The sequence below is a fragment of the Oryx dammah genome, unplaced genomic scaffold, assembly GCF_014754425.2.
Source record: "Oryx dammah isolate SB20612 unplaced genomic scaffold, SCBI_Odam_1.1 HiC_scaffold_8, whole genome shotgun sequence".
Taxonomy (NCBI): domain Eukaryota; kingdom Metazoa; phylum Chordata; class Mammalia; order Artiodactyla; family Bovidae; genus Oryx; species Oryx dammah.
The window spans coordinates 35614341-35632820 of record NW_024070192.1 but is presented as its reverse complement, the minus strand read 5'-3'; the positions used below and the strand labels follow the sequence as shown (position 1 = coordinate 35632820).

Below are 18480 nucleotides of genomic sequence, written 5' to 3'. Positions count from 1 at the left end.
CCCTGGGTCAGGAATCTCCCCTGGAGAAGGGAATGGCTTCAGTGTTCTTGCCTGGAGAATTCCATGTACAGAGGAGCCTGACGGGCTACAAGTCCATGGGGTCACAACAACTGAACTACTACAATTGAGAGACTAACACTTTCACTTTTTACTGCTGCGGCCGCTGCTAAGTCACTTCAGTCGTGTCCGACTCTGTGCGACCCCATAGATGGCAGCCCACCAGGCTCCCCCATCCCTGGGATTCTCCAGGCAAGAACACTGGAGTGGGTTGCCATTTCCTTCTCCAGTGCATGAAAGTGAAAGTGAAGTCGCTCAGTCGTGTCCTACCCTCAGCGACCCCACCGACTTCGGCCTTCCGGGCTCCTCCATCCATGGGATTTTCCAGGCAAGAGTACTGGAGTGGGGTGCCATTGCCTTCTCCGAGAGTTTAAATGAGAAGTCCTTGGAAAGGGACAGACACTCTCCTTTCTGGACCCTTCTTTTCACATTCAGATGCACATCCAGTCTCGCTCCCCCACCTTCCCCCTCTTCTGTTTACCTTGCATTTGTCCTTGTCCAAGCCACAGTCATCACTTACCTTCAATACTCTTATTAGCCTCCTACTTGATCTTCTTGCCTGACCTCTTTAAGGTCAATTCTCTATGCTCATAGTGCCTGGTTTTTCTAAAACTCACTCAAATCTCATGTCACTCTCCTGTTAAGATCCTTCGCTGACTCCCCACTGTCTTTTGAGTCTAAAGTGTGGCAATCATGATACTTCAAGATTCTGCCGGCTTCTCCAGCCCTCTTTTTCAGTACTCCACCATTCAACCTCACACACTCTAGCCATATGGAAATCCTCTCCATGCAGTTTCCAGAACTCAACAGACCCTCCTCCAGCCTTTGTGCTTGCCACTTCTTCTCTCTGGAATATTCTGACCATGCCCATTTTCAGTGCCTTTTGCTTTGCCCTTCATGTCTAAATTACTTCCTCCATGAAGCCTTCCTTCACCCCCTGAGACTGAGTTTGGTCCTTCTGTTTTAGCCACCAGGCTTCAACCCATGGTAACTTTTAATACCTTGAACTGTAAAATGTTGAATCTCCTTAAAGGTAAGAATTATGTCAGCCTTATTCAACACAGGGCCTGGCACCCACTAGAGGTTTAGTAACATGTATGTGAATGAAGCCTCTGTATCTGGGTAGGCACTGGGTAGTAACTCAAACACAAGACCATGGGATAGTAGGAAAAAACACAGAATTTAAAGTTAGTGCTTTGTGCAAGTCATTCATCCCTCTGAGGCTCAATTCTATCACTGTAAAATAGGGATAATAACAGGGAGGTTAGAAAAAAATAAAATTAAATGTGTGAAGCACTTGGTATGTATGAAGCTCTCAGTAAATTTACTAATGCCTAAGAGTAAGACATTAGTAAATTGAGCCTCAGAGAGATGAATGACTTTCACAAAGCGCTAACTTTAAATTCTGTGTTTTTTCCCTACTACCCCATGGTCTTGTTCTGGTGGCTCAGACAGTAAAGAATCTGCCTGCAGTGCAGGAGACCTGGGTTCAGCCTCCGTGTTGGGAAGATCCCCTGCAGAAGGGAATGGCAACACACTCCAGTATTTTTGCCTAGAGAATCTCTTGGACAGAAGAGCCTGGGAGGCAATAGTCTGTGGGATCACAAAGAGTCAGATATGACTGAACAACTTTCACTTTACTCTTAGGCTGTGTTTAATAAAGAGATACTTAATCAGTGAATGACCAAATGAAGATCATGGTATGGGGTGGCGGGGGTAGGGAGTAGGGTAGGCTCTATGGCCAGCCAAACCTCAAGAGGCAATGGAATCTGGGCCTGGGGAAGACAAGATTGTCTGGAGAAGACTGGAGAAACAAGACTGGCCCCATGCTGATGATTTTTTCCTTAATATTTATTTATTGATTTATTTGGCTGCCTCAGGTCTTTGTTGTGTCATCTTTCTTAGTTGCTTCACAGCATGGGGAATCTTAGTTCCCCACCAGGAATCCAATCCATGTCCCCTGCATTGCAAGGCAGATTGTTAACCACTGGACCACAAAGGAAGTCCCCGTGATGATAATTATTGAAGCTGGAGTATTGATGCATGGGTACCTAAGGGATCACCATCCCCTATTCTCTAATTTTATGTACATATGAAACTGTCCATAATAATTTAAAAAGAGGTAATGTGGTGGAGGAAGCCCTGAATCGGGCATCAAGAAAAGTTAAAATAGAAATTTCCCCCGTGGCCCAGTGGCTAAGACTCCATGCTCCCAATGCAGGGGGCCAGGGTTCAATCCTTGGTCAGGGAACTCGATCCCTCCCACATGTGGCAACAAAGAGTTGCGGTGCCACAGCAAAGATCCCATGTGCCAAATAAATATTGGGAGGGAAAAAAAAAGTTAAAAGTATTAAAAATAAGACAAATTTTGGATCCCTGGGGGATGGATATTTTGCACAGACACAACCACCCTCAGATCCTCGCACCCATCTTGGGAAGCTGGATTTCTTCTCTTCATCCTGGGTCTAGAGCCAACTCTTCTGACTGCAACCTCACTGCTCTTTTCCCTGCCCTATGGGGGTCTCCATTCAAGAAACTCCATGACCAATGAGGGCAGAGCAGATAGACCAACAGATGGTATAAAGCAGAAGCCCACCTAGCCCAGCCCAGTCCCAGGGCAGCTGCTGCCTCCACCCCACAGTTAATGAGATAATGGTCCCCTAGGGAAAGAGGCACTTAGTGCTGACAATGAGGCTAATTAGCAGAATGCCAATTAGTACCTGGGGACCGCTATACAAGGGAGGGGGAATTGCTTGTGTGGAAATGGCTTTTTCAGAGGAACAGAGGGCTGCACTCAGAGGAGAGGATGGGAGCAAAGCGATAGCATCTCCTCTGTTCACGTCATCATCCACAAGGACCTCTCCTCCAGGAAAGCCTCCTAAACTACTCACCCTGTTTCCCCTCTGTTTCTTCCTGCTCAATTCTGAGATTGAGGGATGAGACCAGAAGGATGAAGGGCAAGAGCCAGCACTGTGCTAAACTTTTTTCCAGTTGCAAAATATTTCAGATATACAAAAAGATATGGGAAAAATATGCATAAAATTTATATCCCACAACCCAACTTGAGAAATAAAAAAGTCGGGGCTTCCCTGGTGGTCCAGTGGCTAAGATTCCATGCTCCCAAGGCAGTGGGCCTGGGTTGGATCCCTGGTCAGGGAAACTAGATCCCACATGCTGCAACTAAGAATTTGCATCCTGCAACTAAAGATCCCACGTGCCGCAACAAAAACCGAAGATCCTTGAGGCTGCAATTAAGACCTGGTGCAGCCAAATAAATAATTTTTTTTTTCAAATAAATAAATATTTAAAAAAAAATAATAAAAGTCACCAGTTCAAAGAACTCTCTCTGTATACCTGTTATATTAGCCTTTTCTCTCTACCTGCCATGGGAGGTAACCCTCCTCAATCCAGTGCATGCTATACTCTCTTGTAACTATGTATGGATGTGAGAGTTGGACCATAAAGAAGGTTGAGCGCCAAAGAATTGATGGCTTTTGAGCTGTGGTGTTGGAGAAGGCTCTTGAGAGTCCCTTAGACTGCAAGGAGATCAAACCAGTCAATCCTAAAGTCCTTCATTAGAAGGACTAATGCTGAAAATGAAGCTCCAATACTTTGGCCACCTGATGCAAAGAGCCAACTCATTAGAAAAGACCCCAATGCTGGGAAAGTTTGAAGGCAGGAGAAGGGGATGACAGAGAACAAGATGGTTGGATGGCATCACCAGCTCAGTGGACACGAGTTTGAGCAAGCTCCAGGAGATGATGAAGGACGGGGAAGCCTGGCGTGCTGCAGTTCATGGGGTCGCAAAGAGTCGAACATGACTGAGCGACTTAATACACTCTCTCATACACAATGACATGTACTTTCTCTCTTCACTCTGCAGCAGTGCCAACTCTGTGCAATGACAAAAATGCTCTCCATCCAGTATGCTAGCCACTAGCTGCAAGTGGCTCCTGGCCACTTGGTGGCTGATGCAAGGAACTAAATCTTTACTTAGTTCTAATTGTTATAAATTTAAGTGTAAATAGCCAAATGTGGCTGGTGGCTACTGTACTGGACAGTGAAGCTGTGTCCTATGAGGGTGGGGACTTTGTAGTACTCACTGCTGTTGGTCTAGATGATGTCTGGCAAAGAGCAGGTGCTCAATAAATATTTAAGTCAACGACTAAATCTTTACAGCAAGACAGTTATGTAAGTATTACTCCCATTTCCCTGGCTTCCCTTGTGCCTCAACTGGTAAAGAATCTGCCTGCAATTCGGGAGACCTGGGTTTGATCCCTGGGTTGGGAAGATCCTCTGGAGAAGAGAATGTCTACCCATTCCAGTGTTCTGGCCTAGAGAATTCCATGATCTGTATAGTCCATGGGGTTGCGAAGAGTCGGACACTACTGAGCGAGTTTCACTTTCACTTTCATTCTCGTTTCCCAGTTGGGACCACGGAGGCCCAGAGAAGTGATGTGACTTGACAAGGCCATTGAGGTAAAAAGTGACAAGCCCAAGACTTGGGTCCAGTTCTTTCTAACCTCAAGCCTATACCTTTACCGACTCCCAGGGGCTTCCCTAAGCCTCCCCTGGGCAGTCACTTGAGGAACAAGGTGCAGCCCCTCTGGGCCCCTCTCTGGGCGCCTCCCTCACTTGCAGCTGTACCCTGGGCTCCATTTCCCTCTAGGAGTCCCAGTGTGGATCCACGCTTCCTACTATGCAGGCAGCCCTGTGTGAACACTTGGTCTTCCCAGCACCAAGTGATGGAGCTCCAAAAGCCACAGATCAGGGGAGCAGAGCTGAGATGAAGCCAAGAAAGGAAGGAGTGGGGTGGGGAGGGGGGTGAAGGCCCTGTGTGGGCCTGGGGGGCCTTTGAGACACACACTTAGTTCAGCCAAGGAAGAGACAAGGAGCTTTTCTAGGCTTTTATTTATGAAATGCTTATTGAACGGATACAAAGTTAGTGTCTGTCAGCAGCTGGTGGAGGGGGTTAGTGTGCATCCCCCCTCCCACCCCTCCCCACCATGGGCGCTGAAGCCAGCAGTGGCTCCATCCTTCCCTCTGCCTTGACAGTAATGAGCTGGGAGAGGCCTTGGGGCAGGGAGCGGGCAGAGCAGGAAGACAAGGGAGAGATGAGAAGGCCCAGGGCCAAGTCTGGTCCTTTTGGAGTAGGAGGCTGATCCCAGGCATTCTGGCAGGAATCTTGCTTCTCCTTTGTAGTAGTGGTTTGAACTGGACAGCGAGGAGGAGGAAGCTCTCTGGGACCCTCTTCCATCTTCCCAACTGGGGTTGGGAGTGTCCTCTTTGGTTGTTTCCCAAAAAACGTCCTTTGTGACTTCTCTAGTCCCCTCCAGGGATGCCTGCCTCCCCCAGGTCTCAAAGGCATTGCCCCGGTCCTGAGGATTAGGGGGCAGAGAACCAGAGGCAGTGTAGCCCAGAGGCTGGTGACCTCTTCCAGGCCAGAGGAGCTGCAGCTATGTCCACACTTCTAGAGGCATCACACCCTCCTTGCTACCCAGGGAGGGCAGCAAATACTCATCCTCCAGGAACTTGAGGGGGAAGTGGACGAGGTGGCCCTGGACCTGGGTGAGTTCAGACCGGGCCAAGGGAGGGCTGACCATGGCCAAGGGCTCCACGACTACATACTCCCGAAGTGCCCGCAGGGAGCGTGTAGCATTGGATGGAAGGCATCGGAAGATCTGTGTGTGGGGGATGCATGGAAGCCAATAAGGCTTCAGGAGACTCTGCCAAGAGTCCAAGCCCAACCGGGCTACACGCCCCCACTCCCCACACCCTACACATATCCCCCTACACTGACCCTGAATCCCATGATGTCCCCAGACCCTCATCTCCTTATGAGAATGGCTGTGTGAAGTGGCTCCTCTCCATCTCACCCCGGACAGGATAATCCCTCAACTTCCCTGGGCCAGCACTCTCCCCACCCCCACCCACCTGCTCATAGATATTGGCGTTGCTCTCAGCTGTTTCTTGCCACAACTGGAAGAAGGCATCACAGACAGGGTCCTGGAGATCCAGATGTGGCCGAGCAGCAGCCCCTAGAATCACGCTGCAGGAGAAAGGGGTCCCAGTGGGGCTAGAGTAAGATCCTTCAAGGGCCTAAATACCAGAAAAGTTATGGTGCGCTGATCCAGCTAATTGAAAATAGATGCACGGTTAAAAAGTAAAATCGGGGCTTCCCAGATGGCTCAGGCAATAAAAATTTTGCCTGCAATGTGGGAGGCCCAGGTTCAACCCCTGGGTTGGGAAGATCCCCTGGAGAAGGGAATGGCTACCCACTCCAGTATTCTTGCCTGGAGAATTCCATGGACAGAGGAGCCTGGTGGGCTTACAGTCCATGGAATTGCAAAAAGCCGGACACGAGTCAGCAACTAACACTTTTGCTAAACAATCAAATCAGTGTAAACAAGTCCAACAGAGCTTTAATTTGTCTGCTTTGGTGACTATTTTAATGCTTTAAAAAAAAAATACCAAATTATTTTTGAAGTATTTGTTTCCCTCTCTCTTTTTTTTTGGTATCCCTGCTTTGCAGTTACCCTAAACTGGACTAGTCCGCCTCTAAGTACTGAAGTGACTAAGAACGCAAGCAAGTACTAATCCACTCACAATGCAGGAAATGTGGGTTCAATCCCTGGGTCAGGAAGACCCCCTGGAGAAGGAAATGGCAACCCTCTCCAGTACTCTTGCCTGGAGAATCCCTTGGACAGAGGAGCCTGGTGGGCTACAGTCCATGGGGTCGAAAAAGTAGGATACGCCCAAGTGACTGATGCACAAGTACTAAGTAAGTACTAGTAAGTGGCTTTCCAGGTGGTGCCAATGGTAAAGAACCCGCCTGCCAATGCAGGAGACTTAGGAGAAGCAGGTTTGATCCCTGGTTCAGGAAGATCCCCACAAGTACTAAGTAAGTACTAGTAAGTGGCTTTCCAGGTGGTGCCAATGGTAAAGAACCCGCCTGCCAATGCAGGAGACTTAGGAGAAGCAGGTTTGATCCCTGGTTCAGGAAGATCCCCTGGAGGAAGGCATGGCAACCCACTCCAGTATTCTTGCCTAGAGAATCCCATGGACGGAGGAGCCTGGTGGGCTACAGTCCATAGGGTTGCAAAAAGTCAGACACGATTGAGTGATTTAGCATAGCACAAGTACTAGTAATCCAGTACTACCTCTAGACAATCCTCACACCTGTTTAAAGAGCAAACCCTCCTCCTTTCCACCTCCCCCCACCTTTTAGCATCCCACCTGGCTCTACCTGAAGCAGTGCTTCCGCAGACTCAAGGCAAACCTGCCTGCCTGATACTCCACACCGTTCATGAGGGATGGCTCCATTTCTGTGTCCTCGATCAGCACGGCCAGCTCACTGTCCCGCTTCCCCAGCAAGCTCCGGTCATTGATGTTTGCTGAGCCTGGGTGGATGCAGGACACACTATGTTTTCCTGAGCCCAGGGAACCCCACCCCACCCCATCACCTCTACCCAAGCACCAGCCTGTGGGCAACACGACTTCTTTGGCCTCCATCCCCAACTGGACATCAGCTGCGATCTCCATCACCCAGTCCCATCCCATTGCCCCTGGCTGGGCCCTGCTCCACCTCTCCGCACCCTCCACTTGTTGCTGGGGACCCAGCACTGACCAATGATGACTGTCCGGTCATCTGCGATAAGCATCTTGCTATGGATATAGATGAGCTCCGAGACTGGGTGCCCGCCTAGTTCTCCGTGTGTGCGTAGCCCACAGATGGAAATATAGTTCTGCCACTCTGTCCCCACTGTGAGCAAGAGATGTGGGGGGAGGGAGTGAGGTGAGAGGTGCCCTCCATTGCAGACGGAGTCCTGGTCCCTCTACCGCCTCACTTCAGAAGCCGTATATAGCCTGGTCTGTACACTTCTCTCTGCACTAATAGGCCACCACGGGCTCCGGCAGTAACCACAGAAGCATGCGGGCGTGACAGCCTCCGTCCCTCCATCCCTGGGGCTCCAGTCCCTCAATCTCTCCCTCCCCGGGGGTCCAGGGCTTGAACCCCCAGCCCCCAGAACTCACTGGCTGCTTTGAGACGATGTAAAATTGAATATTCCCCACGACACAGCGTCCTGAGCGAGAAGAATGGGTGAGGAAGGCGGAGAGACTGGACCGACGGGGGTGGGGGTGGGGTGGGGGAGGGGGATGTCAGAAAAGAGGTGGACCTCAACAGTCCAGCAAGAAGGGATCAGGATGGGGTCATGGAGGGGCAGAGTCTGGCAGGGGTTGAGGTGGGAAGGGCGAGACGGTGGTCACCTGTAAGTGAAGTGCAGAATGGCCTGGATGGAGTTACCACCACCTGTGGAGATGTCACCCTCGAACCCAGGGAGCAGGGGCAAAAGCACGTAGACTCGGAAGCACTGCCCCTGTCTGGAGAGGGGCGGAGTCAGAGGTGTGACCCGTCTCCCAAGCCCCACCCCTCCCCTCACCGCTCTGGTTAGTCTTAAAACACTCCCATAACCCCCAGGTTCCAAGCTGGTCCGCCTTACTTGTGGGCCTTCAGGATTCTGTCCACAATCTCATCGCCCACCTTGTTCAGCACCGTCCGCCCATCTGAGCAGCTAATGAAGAACTGATTCTGGAGCAGGGACCAATGACAGACGTCAGCAGTCCGGCCCCCCCCCCCCGGCAGCAGTTCCTGCCCTCAGCTCCCTGTCGCCATCCCCATCCCCAGGATCCCGTCCCTGGGTCCAGGCTTCAGCAAGTTCTCCAGGTCCAGCTATGCCAGCCCTAAACGACTGAGCCCACTGACAGGATATCCTAAGTCTCTCTGCTCCACCCTCACTCCGACAGACCTCAATGTAGAGGAAGTGCCGGCTCTCTCTGATGGTGTGCAGATAAGCATTGAGAATGGAGTTCTCCAGGGTGCCCGCTGACCAGCGGTCCACTGACCGCAAGACCTGTGGGAACGACGGATAGGATGTGCCTCCTGAGTCCAGGAGAGGAGGGGTTCGGGGGCGAGGGCGGGAGGGCTCTCTGGGTCAGGGAGAGCGCTGAAGGGAAGTTGCGCTGAAGGGAGCGGGGAGAGGGCCGGCTGAATTCCGAGCCTCACCTGCACAGTGGCGCACTGCCCTCCGGAAAGCGTGAAAGGGAGCTGGTTTGCGGTGCTGGTGGATTTGGGCAGCAGGTAGGGGTACATGGGTATCTTGTACTTGGCCTTGGTAGTCTAAGGCGGAGGGGTGGCAGAATCAGCGGGAGATGGCTAGCTGCCCCTGGCTTCCGCCCACCCTCCAGGCTCGGAGGGATCAAGCACCTTGGTGAAATTCCAGCGCTGGATGAAGTGCCGGGCAAGGTCCCGGGCGGGTGAGCCGTGGACTGCCACCCCAATGTCCCGCCATGGCATCCGTGGCATAGTCTCCCTGTCAATGAAATCTGGGGGGAGGGAGAATGTCCCAGGAGAGTCAGGGAAGAGGTCAGGGACGGTCCGTTGGGAACACGTGGGTCAGGGAGGAGGAGGTGCTGACCGGAGAAGAGGTGGCATTACCCTTGACGCGGTTCATCCCATCCTCAGACCCAGGCCCACCCTCTGCCTCAGCTCCCAGCTCCCAGGGACTTTGAAGAAGGTGGACCCCCTACCATCAAAAGGCCGGTCCAGCTGCACCCAGTCCTTAGTGATCAGATTGCTGTAGTCCTTGCCCAGCCAGAAGAGTTGGTTGTGAGTGAGGTCGGGGGTAGCTGGAAGGTCTGAGCATGAGGTGGGAGGCTGTAGGGGGAACACACCCAAGCCAGGGGCAAGGAGAGGCCATGGGTCACACAGAGCCAGGCCAAAGAGAAGAAAGGAGCACTGGAAGACGGGGAGACAGAGAGACACATAGAGGAAGAATGAAACAGAGAGAGTTTGATTCTCCGGCCCTCCCCTTCAGATGCATTTGAAATCCCTAGAGAAATGGGTAGAGGTCATGGGGAGGGAACGGAGTCAGTATATTCAGAGCAGGTTGTTGGGGTTCCAGAAAGGCCTAGGAACCTTGAATGAGGGCTATGACTGGAGAGGAAGGCTGCAGCTGGGAAGGGGTATGGATTTACATTAGTTGAGTTGGGGGGGGTGCTCCGGAAGGCCTTGGGGGATTACCTGGGGGGCAGCTGACTCAGAGGAATCCCCCAGATCAGTCAGTCTGTAGTGTAGGTCATCCCAGCGGCCATAGGCGAGGTCCAACCCACCCAGGAAGGCCACTACTTGGTCTACCACCAGGAGCTTCTCATGATGGGCCCACAGTGTCACCTGGTCTGGGTGGCGCATCACCTGGAGCAGGTATGGGGGAGTTCATGAGTGTGGGCGTAGGTGGGAGAAGCCAGAGGCAGCGTTTGGAGGAGGCGGGGAACAGGAAGATGGGAGGATGAGACGTTCAAGGACAGGGAGGGTTGGTGGGGGTGGGAGTGTAGTGAGGAGGGCCAGAGGGGAGGGGTCTCTGGGGCCTGAGTCACCTTTATGTTGGGGTGCAGCAGCGTCAGTACTCTCTTGCTGTAGCCACTGTTGATGGCCAAGGCCAACTCCACTTCCTTGAACAGCAGTACAGACACTCGGACACCCTCCTCCTGGTGGTCAGTGAGGGAATCAGATCCTAATGACCGTTTCCCACCCTCAGGGTTCCTGTATGTTCCTCCTCTCCACCCAGAGATCCTCATTGCTATGCCACTGACACCCTGTTTTGATGCTTACAGCAAACTTAGATTGAATATCATCTATCTGCTCACTCACTCATCCATCCACACATCTACCCACCTACCTAGCATTATCTAGCCATCCATCTTCCCAACAATTTACTCATCCCCTTATCTACCATCTGTCACTCATCTATCTATTTACCACTCTCCTGGGATCTACCTTCCCAACCTCATATCCTTCTATCTATCTCCCTTTCCATCATCTGTCCATCCCCTCACCCACACACTCTCCATCATCCACATATCTTTCCTCCCATCCATTAACATCTGTGGATGCTCCCAACATAGCAGACACTGTGCCTTGTACTGCAGCTAGTGGTATTCATCAGCCCAATGAGAGAGACAGATATGTCCATCCCCCGTAACATAATTGAGTATATAAGGTATTGGGAGGAAAGTCTACATCAAGGAGAGGAAGGGCAAGAACAGGGAGGTTGGTCTTCTTCTCTAAGGGAGTTCTCCCCAGGGAAGTGGAAGAGGTGATGTCTGTGAGACTGAACCAGGATGGGTACATTTCTTCCTCCTCAAGTTTTAGATTCCTTACCTTCCCCCCCTACCCCCCGCCATGCTATAGTCTCTTCCAACCAATCTCTACCCACAAGCCACCCCTTGACCATACCTCCCCTCCAGCCAGACCATTCTCCTCACCGCCTTCTTCTTGAGCATAATGTCCAGTCTCCAGTCATCTGAATGGGCTGGACGCTTCAGGTAAATCTCAGGACTCAACCTGGGATTCAGGGCAGCAGATGAGGGTAAGCTAAGCTCCCAAAGACAGCCACTCCTCCCCTTCCACTCCTTTTCTGACCCATAAGCTGATCTGTTGCAGGTACTAACCCACACTTTCTTGCTCAGGTTCTTCTCCCACTTACCACCAGTCTGTGATGAAAATCTCTTCTTGAGCTCGCAGGATGGCATCTGCCACAGCAGCAAAGTAACCTGCCCCATTCACAAACCTGGGGGGAGGCCAAGCCAAGGAGATCAGGGAAGTCAGAGGCCAGAAAGCTCTGGAGAGTGAAGATCGAAGGACAGTCATGGGTCAGAGGTGATAGCAAGGTCAAAGACCGAGAGTGATCACAGAGTCAGATAGTAGCAGATATTTCAAAGTGGAATAAACTTGCCAGTATGAACTAAATAAAAATAAAAGTTACAAAAGACACAATAAACTAAAGAAAATGACTAAAGACTGGGAGGATTAATACATCACATATAAAGAGTTCCAACAAATCAGTAACAAAAAGACATATAAGCCAATTGAACAAAGAATAAGAATGGATAGCTCACAGGGAGAAAATGGCCAATCATATGAAAAGATGTTCAGTATCATCGCTAAACAAGGAAATTGGTATTAAAATAAAATGACACTTTTTAAATCCACTCTGGCAAAAATTAAAATCACAGGTAACACTTCAGTATCAGAATGGGGAAGTGAGTATTCTCATAGACTGTGAGAATATAAATTGGCTTTATAGCCTTTTTAGAGGACAACTTGGCAGTATCTAACAGAATATTAAGTGTACATACTCCCTAATACCATTAAATGCACTTAGTAATTCTGTACCTAGGAAGACATCCTATTTTAAATGCTTAGGCAAACATTGTGTTCATTGCAGTATTGTTTATAAGACTGAAAGTGGGAAATAATGTAAATACCTAATCTCTAACACATGTATTAAGTGGGAAAAAAAAAACCAAAGGAGAGGGCACATGATCTTATTTACATTAAAACAAAAAGTAACATATATGCACAAGTGCGAACATATTCAGGAAAAGACCTGGGAAGATAAATATCAAACTATCACCAGGATTACTTTTGGGGAGAGAAATGGGATTTGTGGGAGAGGGAGTGGGGAAGAACTAAGGTATGGAGAGTAGGTAAAGGCTTGGGCAAGTTCTGCATTGTTAAGACTTTTATTTACTTCTAAAATATTTTGTTTATTTATTTGGCTCCAGAGGGTCTTAGTTGTGACATGTAGGCTCTTTGTTGCAGCATGTGGGGTCTAGTTCCCTCAGCAGGGATTGAACCCAGGCCCCCTGTATTGAGAACAGGGAGTCTTGCCATTGGACCACCAGGGAAGCCCCTGTTAGACTTTTAATAACTGTTCTGTTTGAGGGTGAAGAACAGGGTCTTGACCCAGACTGCCTGCATTTGAATCTATTGTTTACAAGGTGTGTGACCTTGGCAAGTTATTTAACTTCTCCTTGATTCAGTTTTCTCATCTGGAAAATGGAGATAACAACTGTACCTGTGTCACGGAGTAAGTTCATAAACATAAAGCAGCTTCCCTGGTGGCTCAGCGGGAAGAATCTGCCTGCCAGTGCAAGAGACGTAGGTTTAATCCTGGGTCGGGAATATCCCCTGGAGAAGAAAATGGCAACCCACTCCAGTATTCTTGCCTAGGATATCCCATGGACAGAGGAGCCTGGTGGGCTACAGTCCATGGCATTGCACAAGAGTTAGACATGACTTAGCAACTAAACAACAACAACAACAAAGCATAAAACACTCAGAACAGTTCCTGGCTCATACTAACTGGCACAATCAGTTCTTTTGTTAAAAAATAAATTTCAAAAGGGTACAAATGAACTTATCTACAAAGCAGAAATAGTTACAGATATAGGAAATAAACTTATGGTTACCCAGGGGGTAATGGGGGAAGTAGGGATAAAGATCAGGACTGAAATATATATACTACTCTGAAGCATCTTAGCAGTAGTATATATAAAATAGATAATTAATAAGGACCTAGTATAGAGCACAGAGAGCTCTACTCAATACTCTGTAATGACCTATATGGGAAAACAATCTAAAAAAGAGTGGACATATGTATAACTGGTTCTCTTTGTTGTACTTCCGAAACCAACACAACATTTAAATCAACTCCAATAAAAATTAAAAAAAAAAAAACACAAAATTCTCAACACTAACACCAAGGGGGGAAAAAATTGTTTCCATGACTCCTCTCTGCTTATGATAAAAGTTAACCTCCTTAGCTAGCAGGAGAGGCGCTGATCAGGCCCTGAGACCACCAGACCTTTTTTTTTTGGCCACACTGCACATGGCAGGCAAGATCTTATTTCCCTGACCAGGGATCGAACCCACACCCTTGCACTGGAAGCACTGAGTCTTAATCACTAGTCCTCCAGGGAAGTCCCCTGCTCCAGACTCTTTTCCGGGTTCTGCTCCTCAAACTGGAACAAGTCAGCCTTCGTGAATCCCTAACACGCCAGACTATTTCTAGCGTCTCTGCAGGGACCACCCTTCCCCATTTTATCTTGCTAACGTGAACCTCAGAGTTACTGCCTTCTGGAAGCCAGTCCAGACACCTGCACTAGAGCAGATATCCCTTGTCTGAGCTTGGTACTCTGTGTCTATTGCCAGTATGGCAAATTCCCACTGTTTCATGATTGAATCACCTACTGTGTCTTATCCCTGCCATGGACCTGGCACATAACGGGTGCTTAGAAAATGTTTATTAAATAGACCAAATGAATCAGAGAGATTTGAGATCCCTGAGAACACAGAGGGTCAGTGGGGTGAAAGGGGGTTAGAAAGGTCACAGGAGGTCAGTCAGAGAGGTCAGGGTCAGAGATCACCTAATTTGGGGTTCAGAAAGATCAGAGGGTAATCAGAGGAATCAGAATGATCAAAGGTCAGGGGGTGGGGGCGACTGGAGAAGTCAAAGGGGTAGGTTACTGAGGTCAGAAGGGGTCAGAGGAGAGAGAAGATCAGGACTCAGAGAACACCAAGGAGGTTGAAAGACCACTGACAATTTCAGAAAGGACATCAGTGTCTCACCACCGGGCCAGGGTCCCAGGCCGAGGAGGAGCATAGCTGTCGTGCCGGTGCAGCTGAATGAAGTCTCTGCCCGGGCCCTGGGCCAGCTCGGTGATCTCCTGGGCCCACCACCGTGCCTGACGGTAGCTGCTGCACTTGAGAATCAAGGACCTGGGCAAGAACAAAGGATGGACCACCACCCTCGCCCTCCGTACCTCTGGCTTGGCCCAGAAACCCTCTTCCTTCAGCTGTCTGCTCTTCCCCACCTCCTTCCTCAGTCTATACTTGATTTCACAGGGACAGGGCATACATCTGTCTTATTCACAGTTGGGTGTTTGGCACTTAGTATTGTGCCAGCCGCTCAAGGTTGTTGTCTGTTTTTTTTTGGGGGGGGGAGGGGGGGAAGGGGTGAGCTATGCAGCATGGCATGTGGAATCTTAGTCTTAACCACTGGATCACCAGGGAAGTCCCTCAAGTTTATTGAATAAATAAGTGAATGGACGGAGTGCCCTTTCTTTGCACCAAAAGCCCTTCTGAGACAGGCCTGGGACCTGGGACCCTTTGTTGCAATGCTTGCACCTGGACCCACCTCTCTTGGAGCAACAAAACACAAAGAAACTACATGGGACTAAAAATAACTGTGTGCATCAGCAGTTACGGCAAATTTTGGACAAAAGATACAAACAGACCAAAAGCCCAACTGCCCAAAGCCCAGAGCAAAAGCAGGGTATAGTACATGCCCCCTGTACACAACACCACCTAAAGGAGGGGCAAAACATCTAACCCATCCCCCCGGCCTGACTTCTGGACACATCCCTACCCTCATCCCACATAAGGAAGCAGCTTCGTTCCTCCCTCTCCCCAAGGGAGTGAGCAAGCAAGGGAACCTGTTGTTTGTTCCTACTTCCCCTCAACCCCAGAGAAAGCTCTGGGCCAGCCTCTAGGAGCAGCCCCAAGCATCTGGCTAGAACGTTCCCTGGTTCCAAATCATGGCCATCTCCAGAGGGGTGGGGTGGGAACACCCTCTCTTCCGTGGTCTCTTCCACGCATCTCCCCTTAGGGCCCCAGGCTGGCTCTTCACTCACCAGGTGCTGTCCATACCAGGGAGGCCTTACCTGTGAGAGGTGTCGACCCGGACCCCGTACCGTGCCTCTGTACTCCTTTTCCCCACCTGCACCTCGAAGCCAGGGTCGAAGAGCTGAACAAAGGAGATGGCGCCAGTCTCGAGGCACATGTATAGCAGGAAGGAGTCCTTCACCACCAGCCACCTGGAGGGGAAGGGCTCTAGCCATTCCCTCATGCCCCCCGACCCTCGGATCTCCTTCCTCGCCCCCACCCACTGTCCAGCCTCTCTGCTCAGCCCTCACCGCTTGGACCAGCGATAACAAACTTGGTCTCGGCCACAGCAGGTGAGGCCAGGAACACGGTGGCCACCTGAGCGCTTCCGGATCACCCCCTCCCTGTGGGGAAAACCAGGAAGAGGTGCTGGAGAGGGATCCAGGGTTCAAACCTGTGGGGATAGAATCAGACTCCCAGCCCACCCTGCCCGGTTTTCCCTATTCTCGGGGAGGGAGAGATTCAGACATTGGCAGACAGTGGGTGAAAAGTGTCAGACACTCACAATCCTTTGCATCCAAGGTCTGGGATAAAGGACAGCTGACTGACTTCCAGGAACTCTGTCTGCAGAGGAAGAAAAAGGCTCAGAGGAGAGACTCGTTGTCAGTCCCTCAAATCCTACCAACCCTGGTCCTCTGCCCCCTGATTCATCTCAAGGGACCTGGCACCAGCCCCTGACCTTACCATGGCATGGTAGTTGCGATAGAAAGACATGGTTAGGAGGCAGTTGAGATAATTCTCCAGGTATTTCTGAAGTGAAGGGATGGGAGACAGAAAGACGGATGAGACCAGAGCCATTTGCACCCAAACACCTTCCCAGAGGACCTGGTGTCTGGTCCAACCTGCTTGCTAGAGGTACGTCTGGAGGAGCCCTCAGGACCTGCTCGGGGTAGAGAGGGTATCTCTCTGCTGTCTCCCTCTGGGGCTGGAGATGAAGCAACAGCAAAACTGTGGAAGGGATGAGGAAGGGTCAATAGGAGCTGGAGGCTCAGTGCCTGGGATCCTGAAGCACTGGAGGCGGGGACTTGGAAGAGCTGAGGAGACCTAGAGGGTAGCAGCAGGAATGCCCGCTACCCTGAGGATGGAGACAGAAAAAGGTGGGAGGCTGCCAAGGGCACTTTGGGCATCCAGCCCAGCTGAGATACTGGCCCAGAATCAGGGACAGGCAGAGCTGAACAGATCCTGGTAACTGGGGTCAGAGAAGGTGGGGGGAGCCCAGTGGCCAGAGTTGGGGGAGGAAAGTAGCTGGGGTAGGGTCAGCTGTGGCCTGGGGATGAGACAGGCAGAAAGCAGCGATGGGGGCTGGGGCAGACACCCCCGGCTGCCTCGAGGTGAGGGCCATCTGCCCTACACAGGAGGCAGCCTTGTCCCCCTCACCGAGCCAGCGGGAGCAGACTCATGAAGACTTTGTGTCTCAGGAGGTCCCGATGCAGCTCCTGGAAATGACGGAACTTCTTCTTGGTTGTCCAGGTGAAGTCACCGTGAGTCAGGCGCACAGAATACAGAGTGCAGGTGCCCACCTGGGGGAGGGAGGAACTGAACGGATGTTCCCTGGTGGGAAGGCAGCCCCTCACTCCGGCCAGCCCTCCCCATCCCCACTCCCTTGGGGCCAGCCCAGCCACCTTGGATCCACTGGTGTATCTTTCAGTGCCCACCACCTGAGCTATGACGGGGACCCCAGGGGCAAACAGCAAGGGGTGCATTTTCAGAGGCTGGAGGTGGTAGATGGCCAGAAAGGGGTGCATCCGGTCGGCTGGAGGGAAAGAAAGTGGAAGAATGTGGACTCCAGGAGGTCTCAGCCCTCCTCCTCCTCTCCCAGAGACTCTCCTCCCTGTGTACCTGGGTCCTCTCCCTCCTTCAGGGTGTCCACCTCATCGGGCTCCATCTGTAACTGGCTGGAGTCCAGGTCATCCCCAGAGGGGAAAAGGCTCTGGGGGGTTGCCGCCATCCTGGGAATATGAGGAGGCCTCAGAACGGTGATCCACTCTGCAGAACTCTATCCCCCCTATCCCACCCCCACGGTCCTCGGTCTCCCCAGGTCCCCCGCTTTCCCCCACCCGGCTCCCGCTGACTCTTAATCTCTCTCTGATTAGAATCCATCGGTCCGCACTGCCCTGCCAATTCGCCTCTAATCTCCATCCCCTATCTCTGATCCTTCATCCAAAACGCCTGAGCCCCGCCTCCTGTCCCTTAATCAGGATGCCAAGGAACAACCGGCCAGGCCCGGATGGCCCCGAAGCGGGGCAGAGGAAGGGGCCCCGGGAGGGTCGCAAGGGGTCCCGAGCCGCCGGGTCTCCAGCCAGGCCAAGCCAGCTGGAAGAAGGGGTCCAGGCAGGAATGAGGAAGTTAAGCGTTCCCCGCCCAGGAAAGAAACCCCGAAATCTGAGCATGCGGCTGAGTCAGGAGGCCCCGCAGCCCGAGCGCATTCCTGTCCCCGCCAGATCTCCTGGGCCTGGGATTTCCGTGGCGCCCCCTTCCCGGCCCCCTCACCGGGACAGCCCGAGCGGGCGGCGGCGCGGCTTCGCGAGCGGAGCAGAGCCGGAGCTGGGTTCCACACCCCAAAGCGCCAGGGCGGAGCGGGCGCTCAGGGCCTGCCCTCGGGGGCGTGACGGGCCCCCGGCCTCACCTCCGCGTGATTCTCGTCTGTCCTGTCCCGCCTCCGCCGCCCTCGGCCCGCCCCGGCGTCCTGCGCGCAGTCTGGACGCGGGGCCGCCCTCAGCTCTACTGGACCGCGCCGCCGGCGTCTCGCATCCGTGCGGCGCCGTCCGCCTGGCTGTCCGTCTGTCCCGCGCCGTCGGTCCGCGCGGGCCCGGACTGTGCCCTGTGGGCGCTCAGCGACCTTCCTCCACTCAGGCGCC

At 51.9% G+C, this 18480-nt stretch overlaps 1 protein-coding gene across 2 annotated transcripts; it reads right to left on the bottom strand.

The window, feature by feature from the left end:
• Window positions 1-4951: 4951 nt before the first annotated feature.
• PLD2 (phospholipase D2) lies at window positions 4952-18196 on the bottom strand. 2 transcript variants are annotated; one of them, XM_040243604.1, is made up of 25 exons: window positions 18113-18196; window positions 17462-17571; window positions 17245-17375; window positions 17000-17142; window positions 16465-16570; window positions 16307-16372; window positions 16128-16186; window positions 15874-15966; window positions 15622-15774; window positions 14528-14677; window positions 11601-11684; window positions 11380-11458; window positions 10492-10602; window positions 10139-10309; window positions 9646-9853; window positions 9323-9441; window positions 9122-9235; window positions 8865-8969; window positions 8559-8647; window positions 8326-8439; window positions 8092-8141; window positions 7685-7819; window positions 7304-7457; window positions 5992-6106; window positions 4952-5738 (listed from the first exon to the last, which is right to left on the bottom strand). In XM_040243604.1, the coding sequence occupies exons 2-25, from the start codon at window positions 17568-17570 to the stop codon at window positions 5514-5516; spliced, it is 2883 nt and encodes a 960-aa protein (XP_040099538.1). In that variant the 5' UTR covers window position 17571; window positions 18113-18196; the 3' UTR covers window positions 4952-5513. The 2 variants fall into 2 exon arrangements, with proteins under 2 accessions (XP_040099538.1, XP_040099539.1); XM_040243605.1 differs by having other exon boundaries at window positions 9646-9772; window positions 18113-18193.
• Window positions 18197-18480: the final 284 nt, after the last annotated feature.

Coding starts and splice junctions, on each gene's coding strand:
- PLD2 (XM_040243604.1), bottom strand. CDS start 17,570: ATGGCGGCAACCCCCCAGAGCCTTTTCCCCTCTGGGGATGACCTGGAC. Junction 16,571..16,999: donor AGTCTGCTCCCGCTGGCTCG/GTGAGGGGGACA, acceptor TCCCTTCCACAG/TTTTGCTGTTGCTTCATCTC. Junction 6,107..7,303: donor CTGCGGAAGCACTGCTTCAG/GTAGAGCCAGGT, acceptor TTTCTCCTGCAG/CGTGATTCTAGGGGCTGCTG.